The sequence below is a fragment of the Erythranthe guttata genome, chromosome 8 (assembly GCF_056151865.1).
Source record: "Erythranthe guttata isolate IM_541 chromosome 8, IM_541, whole genome shotgun sequence".
Taxonomy (NCBI): domain Eukaryota; kingdom Viridiplantae; phylum Streptophyta; class Magnoliopsida; order Lamiales; family Phrymaceae; genus Erythranthe; species Erythranthe guttata.
The window spans coordinates 5068007-5086541 of record NC_142540.1 but is presented as its reverse complement, the minus strand read 5'-3'; the positions used below and the strand labels follow the sequence as shown (position 1 = coordinate 5086541).

Below are 18535 nucleotides of genomic sequence, written 5' to 3'. Positions count from 1 at the left end.
AAGCATAAACAAGAAAACAACATTTTATTGGAACCATTTGTTCGATTTTTTTATTTCAGAAAACCCCAATCTCGCCGTTGGATACTACCCACTACTGGAAATGTTCAAAATCATTCAATATGAGAACATGCAGTTTGTTTTTTGCTAACAACAACAAAAAACAACAGCAAATTTCATTATCGATTCCTGAAAAAAAAAAAAAAAAAAACCTTGCTTCTCCTTCCCCTTGTTTGTCTTCACCATTCTTCTACTTCGAATATTATTACTTTAGTTTCCTGTCTACTTTCCGCCTTGTTTATACAAGCAAACAAAAACCGAAAAACCTGAAGAATCGCTGCACGAAGAAAAACTGTCCGAAACCGCTGAGGAAATGGTTCGAAAATTGAATGACAACGGATAGTTGAAAGGTATGGAGCGTGATTCTCAACCGGCGCGTGAAGTAGGTGAAAAGTTGTGTCAGAATTTGCAGTCAGAATTTGCAGGTAATTTCAAAATAAAGTGAAGGGTTTTTCGGTCTTTGCACACCAGTTAGGGAGTTAAGTGCATATTTATGTTTGATTTAGGGTCCAATATGCTTAAAAAATGTTGTTGGGGACTGACCCGCACTTTATGTTTGGGTTTAGGGATTTATCAGTATTTGCCCCTTTTTTTAAACCCTCCTTATATTTCATTTTACTTTGCACAAAATCGCCTTTTCCGTTAAAAGTTAACTGAAAATACACCCTTTTTGTTTTTGTGCTACCTGCAATTTTTATCCAAAATAATATCTTCTTTCAATACAAATCGAAGACCAGACATAACTGTCACCCCGTTGTAATGCTAATAAAAGCCTAGTATGATGTTAAAAGCAATAGTGGTGTGCAAAATGCTTAAATGAGATTCTTATTACGGCAACAACACAAGAAACTCGAAACACAACATAAAAAAACCAGTTGAAAAATTATAGAAAGGAAAAGTTTTTGTATACTAAGAAGGGGGGGACGGCATGAACCATGTCGGTGTCGGCTCAATTCTTCTAATGTTTCCAGGATCACATGGATAGTAGCATGACGAGAAAGTCTTGTTTTCGTAATTAAAAATGCCTAGATCGTGGCCACCGCATAATGTTCTAGTAGGTTTATTATAATCATCATAAGGTTCTGAAGTGAGTTCCTTTCGGTCCGTGAAATAGATAGAATTGGGCTTCACATTCTCCATCATTTTGTCCTTGTCTTCAATTACAAATCCATGGGCCGTCGAACCAATGAAGAATGCCATACCATCCAATTTACCATCCATGTAAATCAGCTTTCCTCTTTTCTTAGCACCAGGATCAACAGTTATTAGTTCGTGAACATCAAAACCAATAGTCTGGTACGGAGGATGTCTGAGAGCGTTATAACTAGTAATTTTTTCCATAAGATGACGCCGCACAAGAAAAAGTCGATCGGACAGCTCTGCAAACACAAGGTATTTCACTGACCAGCAAAAGTCTTTTTTCAGTGCATACTCTTGCTTCAACAGGGGAGACAAAGGGTAGTTATCCGGATCATAGTCCACATCATCGCTCGCCACCATCTTCCAATTCAGTCTTGGAGAGCGAGGGTCCTGAAAATCCCAGCTCTCAAAGTTGTCGCACTTGGTCGTGCAGAACAATTGCTTCCGTGTGGTGGAATACACAAAGTCTTCGTAAAACACTGGATTATCAAAAGAACAAAGAGGAGTCCAACAAAAACTGCGTCCGGGGCTGCAGTAGGCCAGCCTATGATATGGACTGAAAGACATAATTGCCACACATTCTTCTTCTTCATCATACTTGGGAGAAGATGAAACGATGACCTTATTAGGTAGGCGTATTTGATCTCTGGAAATGGGCCCGTAAGTGTCGGAGGAAACATACGGGGTTTGAATGGATGGGAGATTCACAGAACGATGAGATAGAGGATTGTAGAGAAACATTTCAAAGCCGTAAATGCCAGAGCAGCGCCACCTGTACAGATCTCGACCCAACTTGTACAAGGCTAGCCAACCGTTGGAAGAACCAACCACTACCCCATCTTTCCCTCTTTTCTTGTCCACGCTTATAACTTGCTTATCACCCACATTGTAAAAGTTGTACACCAACTTGTTGAACTCACCTTCTTCGTCAAAGCTGTCTCCGATCATCAACCATGGCGCATGCGCTTGCACAGCTGCAGATGATGATGTTGATGATATTCGTCGGACACAAGAAGATCTGGCGGCGGAGGCGGCTGCTCGATAAATCAACCGGCGGAGCATCAAAGACGCCATTATTATTTTCTGAAAATCTCAAGAGGGAAAAAAAAAAGATTGAAGTTGAAAACAACCAAAATCTAACAACAATCAATGGCAAAATCCACCAACAATCAATGGCTAATCTCTCCACAGTGTAGACCGCGATCAAGAATTGATATTGTTACATACAAACAATTATTTCTAAAATAACAAGAAATCTATTCGACAAAAAAAAACAAATGAAAAACACAATAAAGAATTACTATTGGTACAAATAATTATTTCTAAACTAACAAGAAATCTATCCCAAAATATTCAAAGAGATAAAAAGAAAAAGAAAAGCACAGTGTAGAATTATCAACGTTGCAAATAAAATATTTCTATAAGAACAAAAAATCTACTCAAAAAAAAAATGATAATCGGTAGAATTGTGTCGAGTAAGAGGATAACCCATAAAACAAAACAATATGACTGAGGAATAGAACAGAAATGGAGAAAAAAGTAAAGAAGAACTAATGGGATTAGGTTTTTGAAACCAAAAGGGATGTAAAATGGGCCAATATTACATGGGCCAATAAAATAACCCTTAGTACTAGTCTTAAATCCAGTCCAAGGAAATATAATAAAACCCAACTACAAAGAAAAAACAATGTCAATATCTATATATATATATATATATATATATATATATATATATATATATATATATATATATATATATATATATATATATATATATATATATATTTTATCAGTACAATGCCAATATTTGGTTTGTTTTTTCATATAACGATATACATATATTTATAAGACATTGCATAATATTCATAACAAAAAGTATATATTAAAAAATCTACAATCAAACTACAAAAATTATATGGTTTACATGCTAAAATAAAAAAATAATCGAAAATAGACCATTTGTTGTAGTAGTTGTTATTACTACTGTTACTATTATTATTACTATAATTTATTATTATTATTATTATTATTATTATTATTATTATTATTATTATTATTATTATTATTATTATTATTATTATTATTATTATTATTATTATTATTATTATTATTATTATTATTATTATTATTTGAATCGTATAATTTTACTATATTAGCCTCAAAATTGTGGACATATGTTTAAAGTGTTCACTTGGTCGGTAAACCGATAGAAAATTCAGTACGCACCAAATAATGAACCGAAAATTATGCTTAGTATTCAGTAACTTTTTTTTGAATTATGGTATTTGGTACGATATACAATATTGATGCCCGATTTACCGTATCGTACCGAATACTAAAATATTTAATATTTTCTCCCTTTTATTTTAAATCCTTTAAGGTTATAACAAATTATAACATACTTTTAAATTTGATATTTTTTTCATTATTTACAAATTAGCCTCTATTGAAATCACTTTTTATTTTTAGGGTCGATTGTTGTAATTTGAATGCAGATTGAAGAATTAATCGTGTGAAAGATGCAGTTTAGCTTCAGTGGAACAAAGAATAGATAAATTCAACCTAAAAACATTAAAAACAAAGTAGAAGATAGCTATTTAACTTCAGTGGGACCTAAACACCCGGTTTTCCACGATCGTAAAAACCCGATTTTCCACGATCGTACTAAACACATTGAGATTAAGTATCACTTTATTCGTAATATTGTGGAACAGGGTATTATCAAGCTGGAAAAAATCCCATCACAATTTAATCCAGCAGATATGGGTACTAAGTGTCTCCCACTCGAGAAGTTTCGCTCTTGCTTGAAAAGCTTGAGCCTAATCTCTCAATCTTAATTACTGTGTGTAATTATAGGGTTGTCTTCGTGACTGCCCCTATTTTTAATCTGTGTGATTAATCTTTTAATGTACGTTGCTGACTTTGTGTGTTGTTGTGCATGTACATTTAAAACGGCAATGATGACCTCATCTCCCAATTTTGTCCCGATAGTCCATTTGGTCCCAGGTGGAGATTGTTAGATAAAAGGGGCCCAAATGTTTATTTGGCCCAAAATTGCTAACCCACTTTGTGCAGCCCATTCCCTTGGTGTCGGCCCATCAGCTCACTTAAAGCCCAAGCAGAGTCAATCTGGACCGTTGATTGATAAGTCTCGATCTCAGCCATCCATGCCACATATATATATCCTCTCTCTCTCAAAGCCTCCAAACCCTAACCTAGCAGCTGCACCTCTCTCTTCTCTCTCTTCTCGACGGCCGAATCTTTCGCCGGTTTCCATGGCGGTCGGAGATTCGGTCGATTCTCTTTCCTTTCTTGCTGCAGCTGCACGAGTATATATACATCTCTTCTTGAAGATGAAGAGAACAACGAAAACAACGAAATCTTCCCATCTTCTACCTTCTTGTCTTAAACCTCTCTGTGGTGAGTGGTTTTGTGACCTCTGTGAGTGAGGGTACCAGATCTGGGGAAACACTGTGTGTGTGAGTTCGATTCGTTGGGGTTTTGGGTTGGGTTGAGACTACAGTCGGAGTGAGGCTGAGATCTGAGCACTCGGATGATGTTTCGACTGCTGGGCGTGGATCTGTGAGCTTGACACCGGGAGCGTGCTGGCTGCCGCCGATTGGACTCCGGACGTGGACACGGGAAACGAGGACTGAGCCGTCGCTGTGTCATCTTCTCCACCGGAGCCGAAAACGGGCAGATTTTCGATCTGCCCCAGATTCGTTCTTATTATTATTTATTTCTGTAATTTATTTGTTAAGTCTTAATCCCCTTCCCCTTAGGCTTATTAATCTGTGTAATTCATTTGATTAAAGGTATGTAATATTAATGCTATTTGAACGGCCACCCAACAGTGGTACCAGAGCATCGTCAAGTTGGGGGTGCTCGTTCAAATAGGGCGTACGGAAATCCAACCGGATTCCGCTCAGGTATTGTACCCTAAACCCCCTATTGTTGGGATTTAGTTTTCTGCTGTGATTGGTACTGCCTTATTGTTAGATTTTGTGGTCTGTGAGCCACTGTGTGTGATTCGTGGTCTGTGAGCCACTCTGTGTGTTCTGTTGTGGTCTGTGTGCCACTCTTGCTTCTGTGTGAACATTATTTCTTCCGCTGCATATATATAAACTGCTCACTTATATATATATAAATATTAAAGGGTGGTATAACTTGGATTCTCGACCTCACTTGACCGGTCCGCAAGTGCCCTGGAATCCTGTGAGGGAGGGTCTCCAAGATTGCCTATCCTTGTTGCATATGCACCTGTCCCAATTTTGGCCCATGTCTGTCTATTCTATGGCTCCTTTTGATGGTAAGGGTGATTTTTCTATTTGGAAACAGAAAATGAAAGGTGTGTTAATTCAACAAAGATGCTATGTGGCTATTGATGAATCTTATGCTGCTGAAACTAGTGCTTCTAAGAAAATTGAACTTGATGAACTTGCTTACTCTGCCATTATATTGAATCTTTCTGACTCTGTGATTAGAAAGGTAGGTATGCATGATTCTGCCAAAGGTCTGTGGGAAAAGTTAGATGAGTTGTACACTGAAACTTCTCTGCCCTCAAAATTGTTTTTACTCGAAAAGTTTTTTAGATTCAAATTGGATCTAACCAAAGATATTGATGAGAACATAGATCAGTTTACCAGATTAGTTCAGGATATTAAACTGACGGGAGATAAAAGTATTGATAACTATACTCCCATTGTTTTGTTAAACGCAATCCCTGATTCTTACAACGATTTGAAATCTGCTATTAAATATGGCAGGGATAATATTTCTCTTGACACTGTCATAAGCGGTTTAAAGAGTAAAGAACTGGATTTGAGAGTTAACAAAAGCTATAAGAGTTTTGGTGAGGTGAACTTTGTGAGAGGAAGCAATAGGTCTACCCCGTTTTTGTCGTGGGGGATCATCATTCATTTTCGCATGTTCTTCAGGAACAGCCATCCTAGCTGGCACATTCACAGCTGGAATATATGACTTCGTGACTTTACTGGCATCATTAAATGCATCAGGAAGTCTATTGGCAATATTTTGTAAATGAATGATTTTATGGATCTCATTGACACATTCAGAGGTACGTGGGTCAAGATGAGATAAATGTTGCTCACACCATGTGAGATTCTCGATTGGTTTTTGTTTATCATTATCACGGATATTCTGAATATCCTTTCCAATCGGTATAAATAATGTCTCATCAAAATGACAATCCGCAAATCTAGCGGTAAATAAATCACCCGTCATTGGTTCCAAGAACCTAATAATCGACGGTGAATCAAACCCAACGTATATGCCAAGTCGGCGTTGGGGACCCATTTTAGTCCTTTGAGGAGGAGGAATTGGCACTTGCACAGCGCAACCAAATGTGCGAAGGTGCGAAATATCGGGCTCAAAGCCCAAGGCCAATTGCATTGGGGAATGCATATGATAAGCAGTGGGGTGTAATTTAATCAGTGCTGATGCATGCAATACTGCATGGCCCCATGCTGCACTAGTGAGTTTCGATCTCATCAGCAAAGTACGAGCAATTCTTTGGACGCGTTTAATCAGAGATTCTGCCAGTCCATTTTGAGTGTGAATATATGCTACTGGGTGCTCGACATTTATTCCCAGTGCTGCACAATACTCATCAAAAGTTTTTGATGTAAATTCTCCGGCATTATCCATTCTTATGTTTTTAATGGGATAATCAGGGAAATGTGCTCGGAGTTTAATAATTTGTGCTAGCAAACGCGCAAATGCAACATTTCGCGTAGATAATAAGCATACGTGAGACCATCTACAAGATGCGTCCACCAAAACCATAAAATATCTAAATGGCCCACTTGTAGGGTGTATTGGTCCACAAATATCACCATGAATACGCTGTAAGAACGATTGTGATTCATAACCGACCTTTTCAATGGAAGGTTTTATAATGAGCTTTCCTTGTGAACATGATTCGCAGACATATTCATTGGACATTAAGATCTTTGTATCTTTTAATGGATGTCCTTTAGTATGTTGTGCAATCCTACGCATCATAGTCGTTCCTGGGTGACCCAGTCGATCATGCCATAACCCGTGTATATCGGGATTAACAAGTTTCCATGGCATGGTGGCATAGGATTCGAAAGCTCGAATTTGGAAACAATACACTCCAGAAGCTGTCGCTTCGAGTTTTTCATGAACAATTCTTCTGTCCATAACATATGATGTGATGCAGAGACACTCCACGGTATTTTCAAACAGTGTCTCTAAATGATATCCATTACGTCTCACATCTTTAAAACTTAGTAGATTCTTATTTGATCTACCTGATATCAGTGCATTTTCAATATGCAAAGTGGTACCATTAGGCAACACAATTGTTGCGTTCCCGGAGCCATCAATTATTTCCGCGGAACCTGCTATGGTTTTAACTTGTGCCTTGCACAATGTCACACTCGAGAAATATATTTTATTATTGAATATTGAGTGTGTAGTTGCACTATCGAGTAGGCAATTTTCTCTTTTGTCGATGTTCTCCATGTTTGCCTGAATTAAATAACACATCTATTAATATTGAATCGTAGTATAGTTTGCAAACAATATGATAACAAACTCATAATTTTATACATAGTCAAAATATCAGCTCGACCTCGGGAACATAACTTCCAAGGGAGATATGTACATGGATACATCAAAAGACAAACTAGCTCAATCTCGGGTACTACATCATCCGAGAGAGATATATACAAAGTATACATAGTGAGTACAAAATAACCCAAAAGAGATGCTCATTTGGCAATTTACACAAGAGGATCAAGATCTGTAAAGAAATCTGATAACTAAGAGAGGCTCCATCTTGAGCAGGATCTTGATCAAGCATGCTCCCAGATGTGCTGGCTTCAAGAACAGCAAGTGGCATTTCTGCCTCAGTGACATTTGCCTGGACATTTTTTCCTTTGTCTCTTTTTGAATCCTGGTACAGATTTACCAGATGTTGGGCGGTTCTACAAACTTTGGCCGAGTGTCCAGTCATTCCACATCTAATACACATATTTTCTGGAATTCTTTCCGCGAGCATCTTGCCTTTATCGCGTTTTGCCTGAAATGGTTGTCTCTGCCAGACCGTATTATTATTATTTCGACGGGGATATTCATATCCACCACGGTCATTATTTCGGGCATCTTGAGGGGGACCACGTCCACCACCTCTGCGTGCACCACGCCAGAATCTATGCCCACGGCCTCTAAATCGGCCCATATTTCTATTTTGATTAGCATGTGCTTCAGGCACAGCTTGGGACCCACATGGTCGCAAATCATGATTTTTCAACAGCAGTTCATTTGTTTTTTCTGCTGTGAGGAGTACAGAGATCAACTTCGATTATGTTTTAAACTGGCGCTGCCTATATTGCTGTTGGAGCACCAAGTTTGAGGCATGCATAGTGCAAAAAGTTTTTTCCAATTTATCATATTCAGATATTTTAATTCCACACAAGGCTAATCGGGACTCAAGTTTAAACAGTGCCGAATTATAGTCGGCAACAGATTTGAAGTCCTGCAGCCTTAGGTGCTGCCAATTATATTGGGCCTGTGGGAGAATCACGGTTTTTGTGTGATCAAACCTTTCTTTGAGTTTTTGCCATATCTCTGATGGCCTTTCAAGTTGTATATATTCGTCTTTCAAATCCTCAGACAGATGATGGCGGATAAAAATCATAGCATTTGCCTCATCTTTCCTGTTTGCCTCCTTGATATCTACACAATCCAAGGCTTTTACAAGATCTAGCCCTTGGAGGTGTAATTTGATATCTAAGCACCAGGATAAAAAGTTACTGCCGGTAACATCAAGGATTTGAAATTTTTGTTTTTCAATTCCGGCCATCGTAAAATAAAATAAGTAGAAAATAGTACAACAAAAAGAAATTAACCCTTTTACAAACCTATAATTTTGTAGGAGTAAATTGCAAATACCACCCCTGTGTAATCCTTAATTGCTAAAAAAGTCCTTGTGTTATAAAAATTAGCAAAAATCCCCCTATGATTAAAAGTCAAAGGCGAAAAAGTCCATTAAAGCTGCTCGCATGTTGTGCGGTTCTTTTTAAAAATTTGGGGGTAAAATGACATAAACACCCTTTTATACATATAAATAAAAAATGTATGTTAAATTTGATGTAATTGTAAATAAATTAAATTCAAAGGACCAAATAGCAATTTTTAGAATCCTAAATCCTAATCATCTTCGTTCTCCCCATCACCCTCTCAAGTCTCAACGCCCCCACTTGGGAAAATAAAAATCCAGCACCTAATTCTCTTCCCCAAAATTTCTGGAACTCAAAACAACACAGGCAACAATCACGGTCACTATCGCCGCCGAAGCCGCCCCTAATTCTCTCAAATCGTGTAGCTCTGTTGAAGCCGGCAGCCTCACGAAATAGTGGAGGAGAAGAGCAAGGTATCTGATGCCTCCAGATCCAAACCTCCCCATTGTTTTTCTGTTTTTTACCGTCTTCTCCGACGATGGTTTTAGAGTTTGCAAAAGAAGAAAAGGCTGTGGAACTGGTCGACGGCGCCGCCGCAGAGGAGGCAGGGGTCTGTGCAATGAATTTTGTGCGTAGTGTGTGTTTCAATCTAGGTTTAATAGTATTTTGAAAAATTACAATTTAGTCACCTAATTAAGTTTCAGAAATTTAGTAAAATTACAATTTGGCCTCTATTGTATATAAATTTTAATTTTATGTTATTAATTAAAGGTTATATTTGTCTTTTCAGCTCTGGTCAATGACTAAAATTTCAATAGGTGCGGTGAGCTAATAAATAAATTATATAGGGGGGTTTTCGCTAATTTTTATAACACAAGGACTTTTTTAGCAATTAAGGATTACACAGGGGTAGTTTTTGCAATTTACTCAATTTTGTAGAGCAAAAACTCGTGCTGATAACGTGTTATAAAATAAAACCAAGATAGATATATGTGTATGTTATTTGAATTGAGGAAAATTTGATGTGTATTCTTCTCCATAGGAGTCACTATTTATACACATAGAGAGAAAGATATACAAGGAAATTACTAATTACAATGAAATCAAATCTCCTAACTTATGTAAAGTATATCAAATCAAATCCCTAACTTATTTCCTAAGAATATACATTAACAGCCCCCCTCAAACTCAAGGAGGGTGAGAAACCAACTTGAGATTGTAGATCAAATCACGATGACGTCCCTTAGGATGAGGCTTTGTGAAGATATCTGCAAGTTGATCTTTGGAAGAGACCGAGAAGAGCTTGAGAACACCTTGAATAATGTGTGAACGGATAAAATGACAGTCTATCTCAATATGTTTAGTCCGTTCATGAAAGACATCATTGTGACTAATATGGATAGCACTTTGATTGTCACAATGAAGAGGAATGGGAGAGGATGTTGATACTCCTAAGTCCTTGATAAGCCATCGAAGCCAAAGTAGCTCAGATGTGGTATCCGCAAGAGCACGGTATTCTGCTTCAGTGCTGGATCGGGCAACAAATGTTTGTTTCTTACTTCTCCAAGATATTAGAGATGTGCCAAGAAGAAAACAATAACCAGTAGTTGACCTGCGATCAGTGGGATCTCCAGCCCAATCACTGTCGGAGAATGCTCGAAGAACTAGAGGCGACTCAGCAGAATAGAAAAGGCCATGAAAAAGAGTACCCTTTAGATAACGAAGGATGCGTAGAACGACAGCATAGTGTAGCGATCTTGGAGCTGATAGATATTGACTCACTTGATGAACCGCATATGAGATATCAGGACGAGTGACAGTAAGATAGACTAGACTGCCCACCAAACGCCTATAAAGTGACGGATTTGACAACAGTGTCCCCCCTGAGGGAGTCAAGTGAGTATTTAGTTCAACTGGAGTGTCAATGATCTTGCTATCAGTGAGTCCGGCTTGAGATAAGAGATCAGATGCATATTTGGCCTGAGTAATGTAAAGACCATCTTTGGAGTGAGTAATCTCAAGTCCCAAGAAGTAGCTGAGGTGACCGAGATCTTTCATTTCAAACTGTTGACTCAGAAAATCCTTCAATTCTTGAATTCCACTAGGATCGTCACCAGTTATGATCATATCATCCACATATAAGAGGAGGAAGATGGAGCCTTTGTCAGTGCGACGAACAAATAAGGCAGAATCATAACAACTGGCAGAGTAACCCAAATGAGATATAGTGGAGCTGAATTTGGCAAACCAAGCTCGAGGGGCTTGTTTAAGACCGTAAAGAGCACGACGAAGATGACAGACCTTGTCTGAATCAACAGATAGTCCTGGCGGAGGTTGCATATAGACGTCTTCAGCTAGTTCTCCATTTAAGAATGCATTTTTAACATCCATCTGAAATAGATCCCACTGACTAGCAGCGGCAACGGCCAAGAGAGCGCGAACTGAGGAGATTCGAGCAACTGGAGCAAAAGTCTCCTCATAATCGATTCCATACTCTTGAGTAAAACCCTTTGCAACAAGACGAGCCTTATATCGCTCAATGGATCCATCAGAGCGAGTCTTGATCTTGTAGATCCACTTACACCCAACAACAGACTGTCCCGGAGGGAGAGTAACAAGATCCCAAGTATGGTTTTTAGATAATGCATCAAGTTCCTCTCTCATGGCATTCTGCCATAAAGGGTCGGTGGAAGCCTCATGATAGGAGTTAGGTTCGTGCAAAGTGGCAAGAGTAGTGTAACAATGATAATCAAGTAGATGAGAAGGAATAGATCTTACCCTATTTGAATGGCGAGGCGGTAGATGGTCTGTAGGATCCTCAAGCGGAGCAGGAGCAAGGGACTCATGTTCAGAACTGGGCAGTTCGTGTGCGACCTGTTCATTTAGGGTTGGGCTGGAGCGAGGAGTAGAAGTATTTTCAAACAAGTCGATAGGAGAAGGAGACTCGTCCAAAGATATATCTAACTCGGGTGAGGCACTTAAAGAAGGACGAAAATGTGAGAGTTCAACAAAAAGACGATGTTCCCAAAAGACAACATGACGAGAGACACGAAGACGATGAGAGATAGGATCATAACACCGATAGCCCTTTTGAGTTTCTCCATAACCAAGAAAACAACAAAGGCGAGATCGAGGCTCGAGTTTGTTGTGTTCGTGTGGTTGAAGAAGAACAAAACAAGCAGTACCAAAAGAGCGGAGGTGATGATAGTCTGGAGATTTCATAAAGAGTCGCTCGTATGGAGTTTCATTTTGGATAACAGGACTTGGTAAACGATTGATAGCATAAATTGCATTCAAGGCAGCTTCACCCCAAAATGGAGAGGGAATTTTTGCAGAGAGAAGGAGAGCACGAACAGTGTCAAGAATATGACGAAGTTTTCGCTCGGCTCGACCATTTTGCTGAGAGGTCCCTGGACAACTAAGGTGATGAATAGTGCCATAGGAACGAAGGATATTTTGAAAGGCATTTTGAGTATATTCAAGAGCATTATCAGATCGAAAAGTTTTGATGCGCTGTGAAAATTGAGTTTCAACCATTTTTGCAAAATTATCATATATTGACAATAGTTCTGAGCGAGATTTCATAAGAAAAATCCAACTATAACGAGAATAATCATCAATAAAGACAACAAAATATCTAGAACCACCAATACTAGTAACGGGGGAGGGACCCCAAACATCAGAATGAACTAAGTCAAAAAATTTATTGGAAACTGATGAACTAGTATTAAATGGTAAGGCTGGTTGTTTACCCAACTGACACGAGGTGCAATCAAAATGTTCTTTAGACACAGAACCTAACACACCTTTAGAAGCTAATTGCTGAATACGAGATGTAGGAGCATGACCAAGGCGAGAGTGCCATAAAACAAGGGAAGGTGAAGAAGATGTAGGTGTAACAGCAGCAGCAACAGAGATAGGAGCAACAGGTGGAAGACGAAGATTATCCACGGGAAACATACGCCCAATTCTAGGCCCGGTCCCAAGCTCCTGTCCCGTCCTCGGATCCTGAACAATACATCCAGAGTAGTCAAAAGTAAGACGGTAGCCTAGTTCAGCTAATTGTCCCACAGAAAATAGATTATAAGATAGGTCGGGAATGTGAAAAACGTCGGGAACTAGAATATTTGAAGTTGAAACCGGCCCTAAGTTTTTACCATGTAAAGTGGAACCATTTGCTATATGAATGTTTAAAGGGTGTTGAGCAGGTTCAAGTTTAGAAAACAAGGAGGAGTGAGGGGTCATATGGTTGCAACATGCTGAATCGAAAAGCCAAGTTTGAGACTTACCAGGCAGGACTGAGAGAGCAGTGGAAAGAGATGCATTACCAGCCATACGAATAGCCTGAGTTATTATATCTTGTAGTTCAGGTGATGTAAGATGTATAGTGGATCCAGAAGACTGGGACACGGCTGAGGTGGAAGTCATTGGCGGAGTGGACTCGGTAACTGCAACGGTGGATTTGTTCCGACGATAACATGTATCGATGGTGTGGCCCGGGCGTTTGCAGTAGTTGCAAAACTTTTTGGTCGACTGTCTACGCCGGTTATCGAACCCTGAATGAGAAGGTTGCTCTGTGTTGATAGGGGGAGCAACTGCGAGGACATTGAGCTTATTCTGCACTTGAAGAGTTGCAAGACGTGTTTCTTCTCGGACCAACTCATTAACAGCTATATCAAGAGATGGAAGCGGACTACGGTTGAGAAGCTGACCTCGGATCGGTTCAAATGCTTTGTCAAGAGACATTAAAAATTCATAAAGACGAAATTCGTCTCGGACAGCAGCACAAAGTTGAGCATCTTTAGGGCACGCCCAAGCTGGTTCAGATAAATCAATTTGGTCCCATATGTAGCGGAACTGATCGTAATAATCATTGATGGATTGCCCTGGTTCTTGGCGAAGTTGGTGCAATTCAACAACCAACTGATATTTCATAGATCCATGAGAAGTCGAATACCGTTTCGCTAACATGTCCCATGCGGATTTGGCATCGTCATAACTGCCCAATAAGTTGGAAATTGAAGGGATGGATGTATTTCGGAGCCATGTAAGAATCATGTGGTTGTGGCTGTCCCACTCAATTGTACGACCAACAAAGGCAGAGTCTGCTTCATCTTTCGCTTGAACAGGAATAGTGATTGCACCAGTACAATATTGCCAAAGCATTCGACCTTTAAGAAAACTTCGCATAGCTTGAGACCATGATAAGTAATTCTTGGTTCCCTCGAGAGTACTATTGATGGGTCGAGGAAGAAAATTATCTCTTTTGTCCATTTTTTTTTTTTTTTTTTTTTTTTTTTTTTTTTTTAAAACGGACGTAAAAACTGAAATCTATGCGAAAAATCGGGTAAAAATGACCTAAAAGTCAAAGTCAACAGACGACTGACGTGGCGGACTGGCGCTGATGTGGCGGGCTGGTGCTGATGTGGCGGGCTGACTCAGCAATGCAAAACAGTGGTGATGTGGCTGTGATGACGTGCGGATGACGTCACAAAGATGCAGCCAACCAAGGGTGGAGCGCGTATATAGACGAAATATATTATATATGTTGTAAGTATGCAAACTATAAAATATATATTGTACGAAAACTACTGATGAAATTGAAAGATATAAAGGGTGTATTTACTGCAAGGACTTTTGCTACTGTATTTTGGAAGAAGTGTGTTTCTTCATTGAATTAATCATCTATTTATATACATCATCAGGGAGTATAAAACTTCCACGTATACAATATATGTACTGATCTAGAAGTCCCATGTATGCATATCATGCAATCACGTGCAAAGCCATTGCATCACATGCAAAAGAGCCATTTCATTGGTTGCTTGAGTCCATGTAGATATAACAATATATATATTTTTTATCAGTACAATGCCAATATTTGGTTTGTTTTTTCATCTTAGTTTAATTATTTTTCTCAAAATAAATTTGTGTTTGTTAAGGTTTTTCCAAAATATATTCTAATATCAATATCACAAAGTTTTTTTCTCCTACAGTAAAAAAAAAACAAAAATTGTGTGAAACCCCACATTTTTTTAAACGAAAAATCACACATGTGCTATATTTAATTGTTCACAGGACTCCTGCTGCTATATACAACTCACTCCTGTTATATACTAAGGACTGGGTCTGGTTTTGCCGGAGCGATCAAGCCGCTGGTGAACAGCGCAAATTCTTCGCCCTACCTGTTAGATAATTTATCGTACATACATACGAATTCTCAAGAACCAACATGCTTGAATCAACGAGAATTAAACATAAACATAAATACGGAAGCGTATCTTACATCTTCAAATCTTCACTGAATTTGGGACATGCCTTCCAAAGAATCCGCAGTTCCTTAATTATATCTCTAACGAACTAGATTTTAGAAAAAGATGGAATCGTTGCGTTTTTTGGGGACCATGACCCTTTATATAACTGTAGAGTCCAGTTATATTACAAATGTGATTCAGCCCCATCAATAATGAATCACAAGAACCATAATTAAACCCTAATTGTCTCTACACATTAGGCCCATAGTTATAGTCTAACACCCATAAGTCCAACTCAATAATCTTTATTAGATCACAATTATTTTGAACTTTCTTTTAGACAACCATACACATTTGGGGTTGTCTAGGGTCCGAGAGGCGTTGTACTACTCGAACCCAAACGATTTAATCTGATACGTAGAAAATATTTAGTAAAAACTTATAGTCGTTGATTTAAAGTACGAACTAGTACGATTCAGTACAAACCTATGAATTTATAAATTAAAGTACGAACCCAATAAATATAGACCGTACACAGGTCGTACTCCATCATACTTCATGTAAAATTACTTTATTAACCTTACATAATTAAACCAGAGAATTAAAAGTAGGGTTAACAGCACTTTGCCCCTAACTTTGGTCGTTTTTGCTCTTTGCCCTCCAAATAAAAAAAAAAATCCACGATCATACCTCGACTTACTAATTTAGCCAAATTTCACTAATTAACCCATTTTTTACCATATTTTCAATTTTGACTCTTTTTTGTTTTTTGAAAACTTTTTTTTTGTCTGAGATCATAAAATAGGATCTCGAAGAAATTAACCAAGAAAATATAAGAAAGAGACAATACATACGCATATACCATTGACCAAGTAGGGGTCAATTAGTAGTTTCTGGAAATCCACCTCCCTTGCTGAAACAGTTTTGAAAATTGCAGAATCACCAATGTGCTTACTCCATCTTCGCAGCCGCTCCACCAAAATTGCAAATTTGACCCCAAATTGGATCTCTCTTGCAACATCCAAAAATACCGCCACCAACGTTGCATGCTTCGACTCCTCCTCAGCTGTAATCGCGTGTGACTCATTTACAAAAAATAACAATACTGAGCTTAAAATCTTATAATTTACGATTCAATTCATTCAGACGTAAGTCGATTCAAATGTTCAAATAAGTCTTACATATCAATAAATCGATCAAATTTTACAATTTATGATTTAAGAAAACTTTAATTTAGAATATTTTTTATAACAAACTTGGGATAATTACAATTTTGGTCCCTATATTACATATCATTTTTTGTTTTGGTCCTTCAACCCAAAATGCCGCCCATGTGGGGTTCAATTTGTAATTTCTGGAAACCCACCTCCCTGGCTCAAATAGTTCTGAAAATTGCAGAATCACATATATACTTACTCCATCTTCCCACCAGCTCCACCCAAATTGCAAATTTGACCCCAAAGTGGATTTCTCTTGCAATATCCGAAATATCCACCACCAATGCAACATGCTGCGACTCCTCAGCCGTAATCGTGTGTGACTCATTTACGAAAATTCACAATACCGAGCTTAAAATCTTATGATTTACAATTTTTGCCGTAACTTTGATTTTTGCTATAAACTCAAGTTTACCAGAGCAGGGCGAAACAGAGTACTCCCTCTTCTTCTTCGCCGCACAGCGACGCAACCTATCGCTCTGTTCATCAATCGAGGTTTGCCTAGACCGGCATTCTGGACTGCAAAATGCCTTCTCCCCTCCGTGGTGACGATTCCCAACTCCGTTAACAATCATCGGTGTCTTCAAGAACCTCGGATTTCTGTAATAATTAAAGTACTGATGGCCAAATGCCAAATCCAAAAGGAAATAGTGTAAAATATCAGCCCCTAAGTTAATTCTACCAACAAATAATAAAGGAATTCAGAAAGGTAGAAAAACATAAAAGTGACTAACAAAATGGCCGTAAAACTAATCCAATCCGTAAAGAGAAATTGAGATATCAATAACAGGGAAAAGTTTGACCGAACAAATCGTAAACCCAAACCCAAACCCAACCCCAAAAAAAATTAAGAACAGCACAATGCAGCAGAGGATTGGTTGAACTCTCACCAGAATCATATGTGGATATTCCTCAGCAGGCATTTTGTCTGGAAAATATAATATGCTGACTTAGCAGAAAATTAAAGCCAAAAAATAGTTATTCCAGAAAACAATCAATCTTGCTTTTTCAGTATTTTGATCAGACCATTTTGTAAGAACAAATACCTAACTTTTGCATTGAAGACATATACCTTAGCCTGCACATTGATCTCAGCTATTGGTAGAGGCATGTCAAGAAAACAAAGAGGAAAAATCACTACCAAGAACCTTGTTCTTGTAATCTTGTAATTTGCAGGTCAAAATAAGAGGATAACTTCCTCCACTACCTGACATGATGCATAAACATCTCGGTCGCTGTCGTGCAAATGCCAGTATTTTTGCCGTAATATCTTGTACATGACTTAGAAATTAATAATTGCAACATAAAAAATACTATTGCAAATTGAAGGAATATCGAATAAAATCAAGATAATTAATTAGGGAATGCAACAAAAGTACCTCTCCGACTCTAACGTGTAGTACATGTGGTGTAAATGCTAGTCCCGCTGACGTGTTCATCCATTCGCCTGATTAAAGATAATTATTTTCTCTTTTTGTTAAAGTTCACATCTCACTGACAAAGGTTACGAACTTACGATAACTAAATCGATAAGAATACTGAAACATGTGTATTTAGAGGAAAACGAAAGGCAATATCCCCTAAAGACTCGTACTTTCGACAACAAAAATCGCATTTTGAAAGAAAATAACACATTAGGATTACTTCAGTTCTACATCAATTTACTCTCGAACAAAACTTACCAAGAGGAGCGAGTTTCTGTTTCGACCATGTGCCAGGCGGCCGCCCCTTTCGTGCTCTCTCCCCCGAGGCAATCCGCTCAGATGATGGAGTGGCGGCAGAAACAGGGGACAACCCTAACGACATATTAGCTGCTCTATCGGGTATATATTTCTAGGCTACCCCTCATCTTCTTCACTGTTTCTGCACCCGAGCGGGACCCACTTGGCACTACAGCAATGCAACTAATTCCATGAGA

At 38.5% G+C, this 18535-nt stretch overlaps 2 protein-coding genes across 5 annotated transcripts; both read right to left on the bottom strand.

Annotated features, from left to right (window-relative positions):
• Positions 1-854: 854 nt before the first annotated feature.
• Positions 855-2856, bottom strand: LOC148768357 (uncharacterized). Its single transcript, XM_088821784.1, has one exon. It carries the CDS (start codon positions 2269-2271, stop codon positions 967-969), a length of 1305 nt encoding a protein of 434 aa, XP_088677910.1. The 5' UTR covers positions 2272-2856; the 3' UTR covers positions 855-966.
• A 13771-nt stretch (positions 2857-16627) lies between these two features.
• Positions 16628-18382, bottom strand: LOC105976914 (uncharacterized). Of its 4 annotated transcripts, none has more exons than XM_088821778.1 (5): positions 18300-18382; positions 17825-18064; positions 17664-17712; positions 17508-17545; positions 16628-17234 (listed from the first exon to the last, which is right to left on the bottom strand). In XM_088821778.1, exons 2-5 carry the CDS (start codon positions 17894-17896, stop codon positions 16956-16958), a joined length of 438 nt encoding a protein of 145 aa, XP_088677904.1. In that variant the 5' UTR covers positions 17897-18064; positions 18300-18382; the 3' UTR covers positions 16628-16955. The 4 variants fall into 4 exon arrangements, with proteins under 4 accessions (XP_088677904.1, XP_088677905.1, XP_088677906.1 ...); XM_088821779.1 differs by having other exon boundaries at positions 17508-17547; positions 17670-17712; XM_088821780.1 differs by lacking the exon at positions 18300-18382 and having other exon boundaries at positions 17508-17547; positions 17670-17712; positions 17825-17887; positions 17997-18030.
• Between the last annotated feature and the right edge of the window lie 153 nt (positions 18383-18535).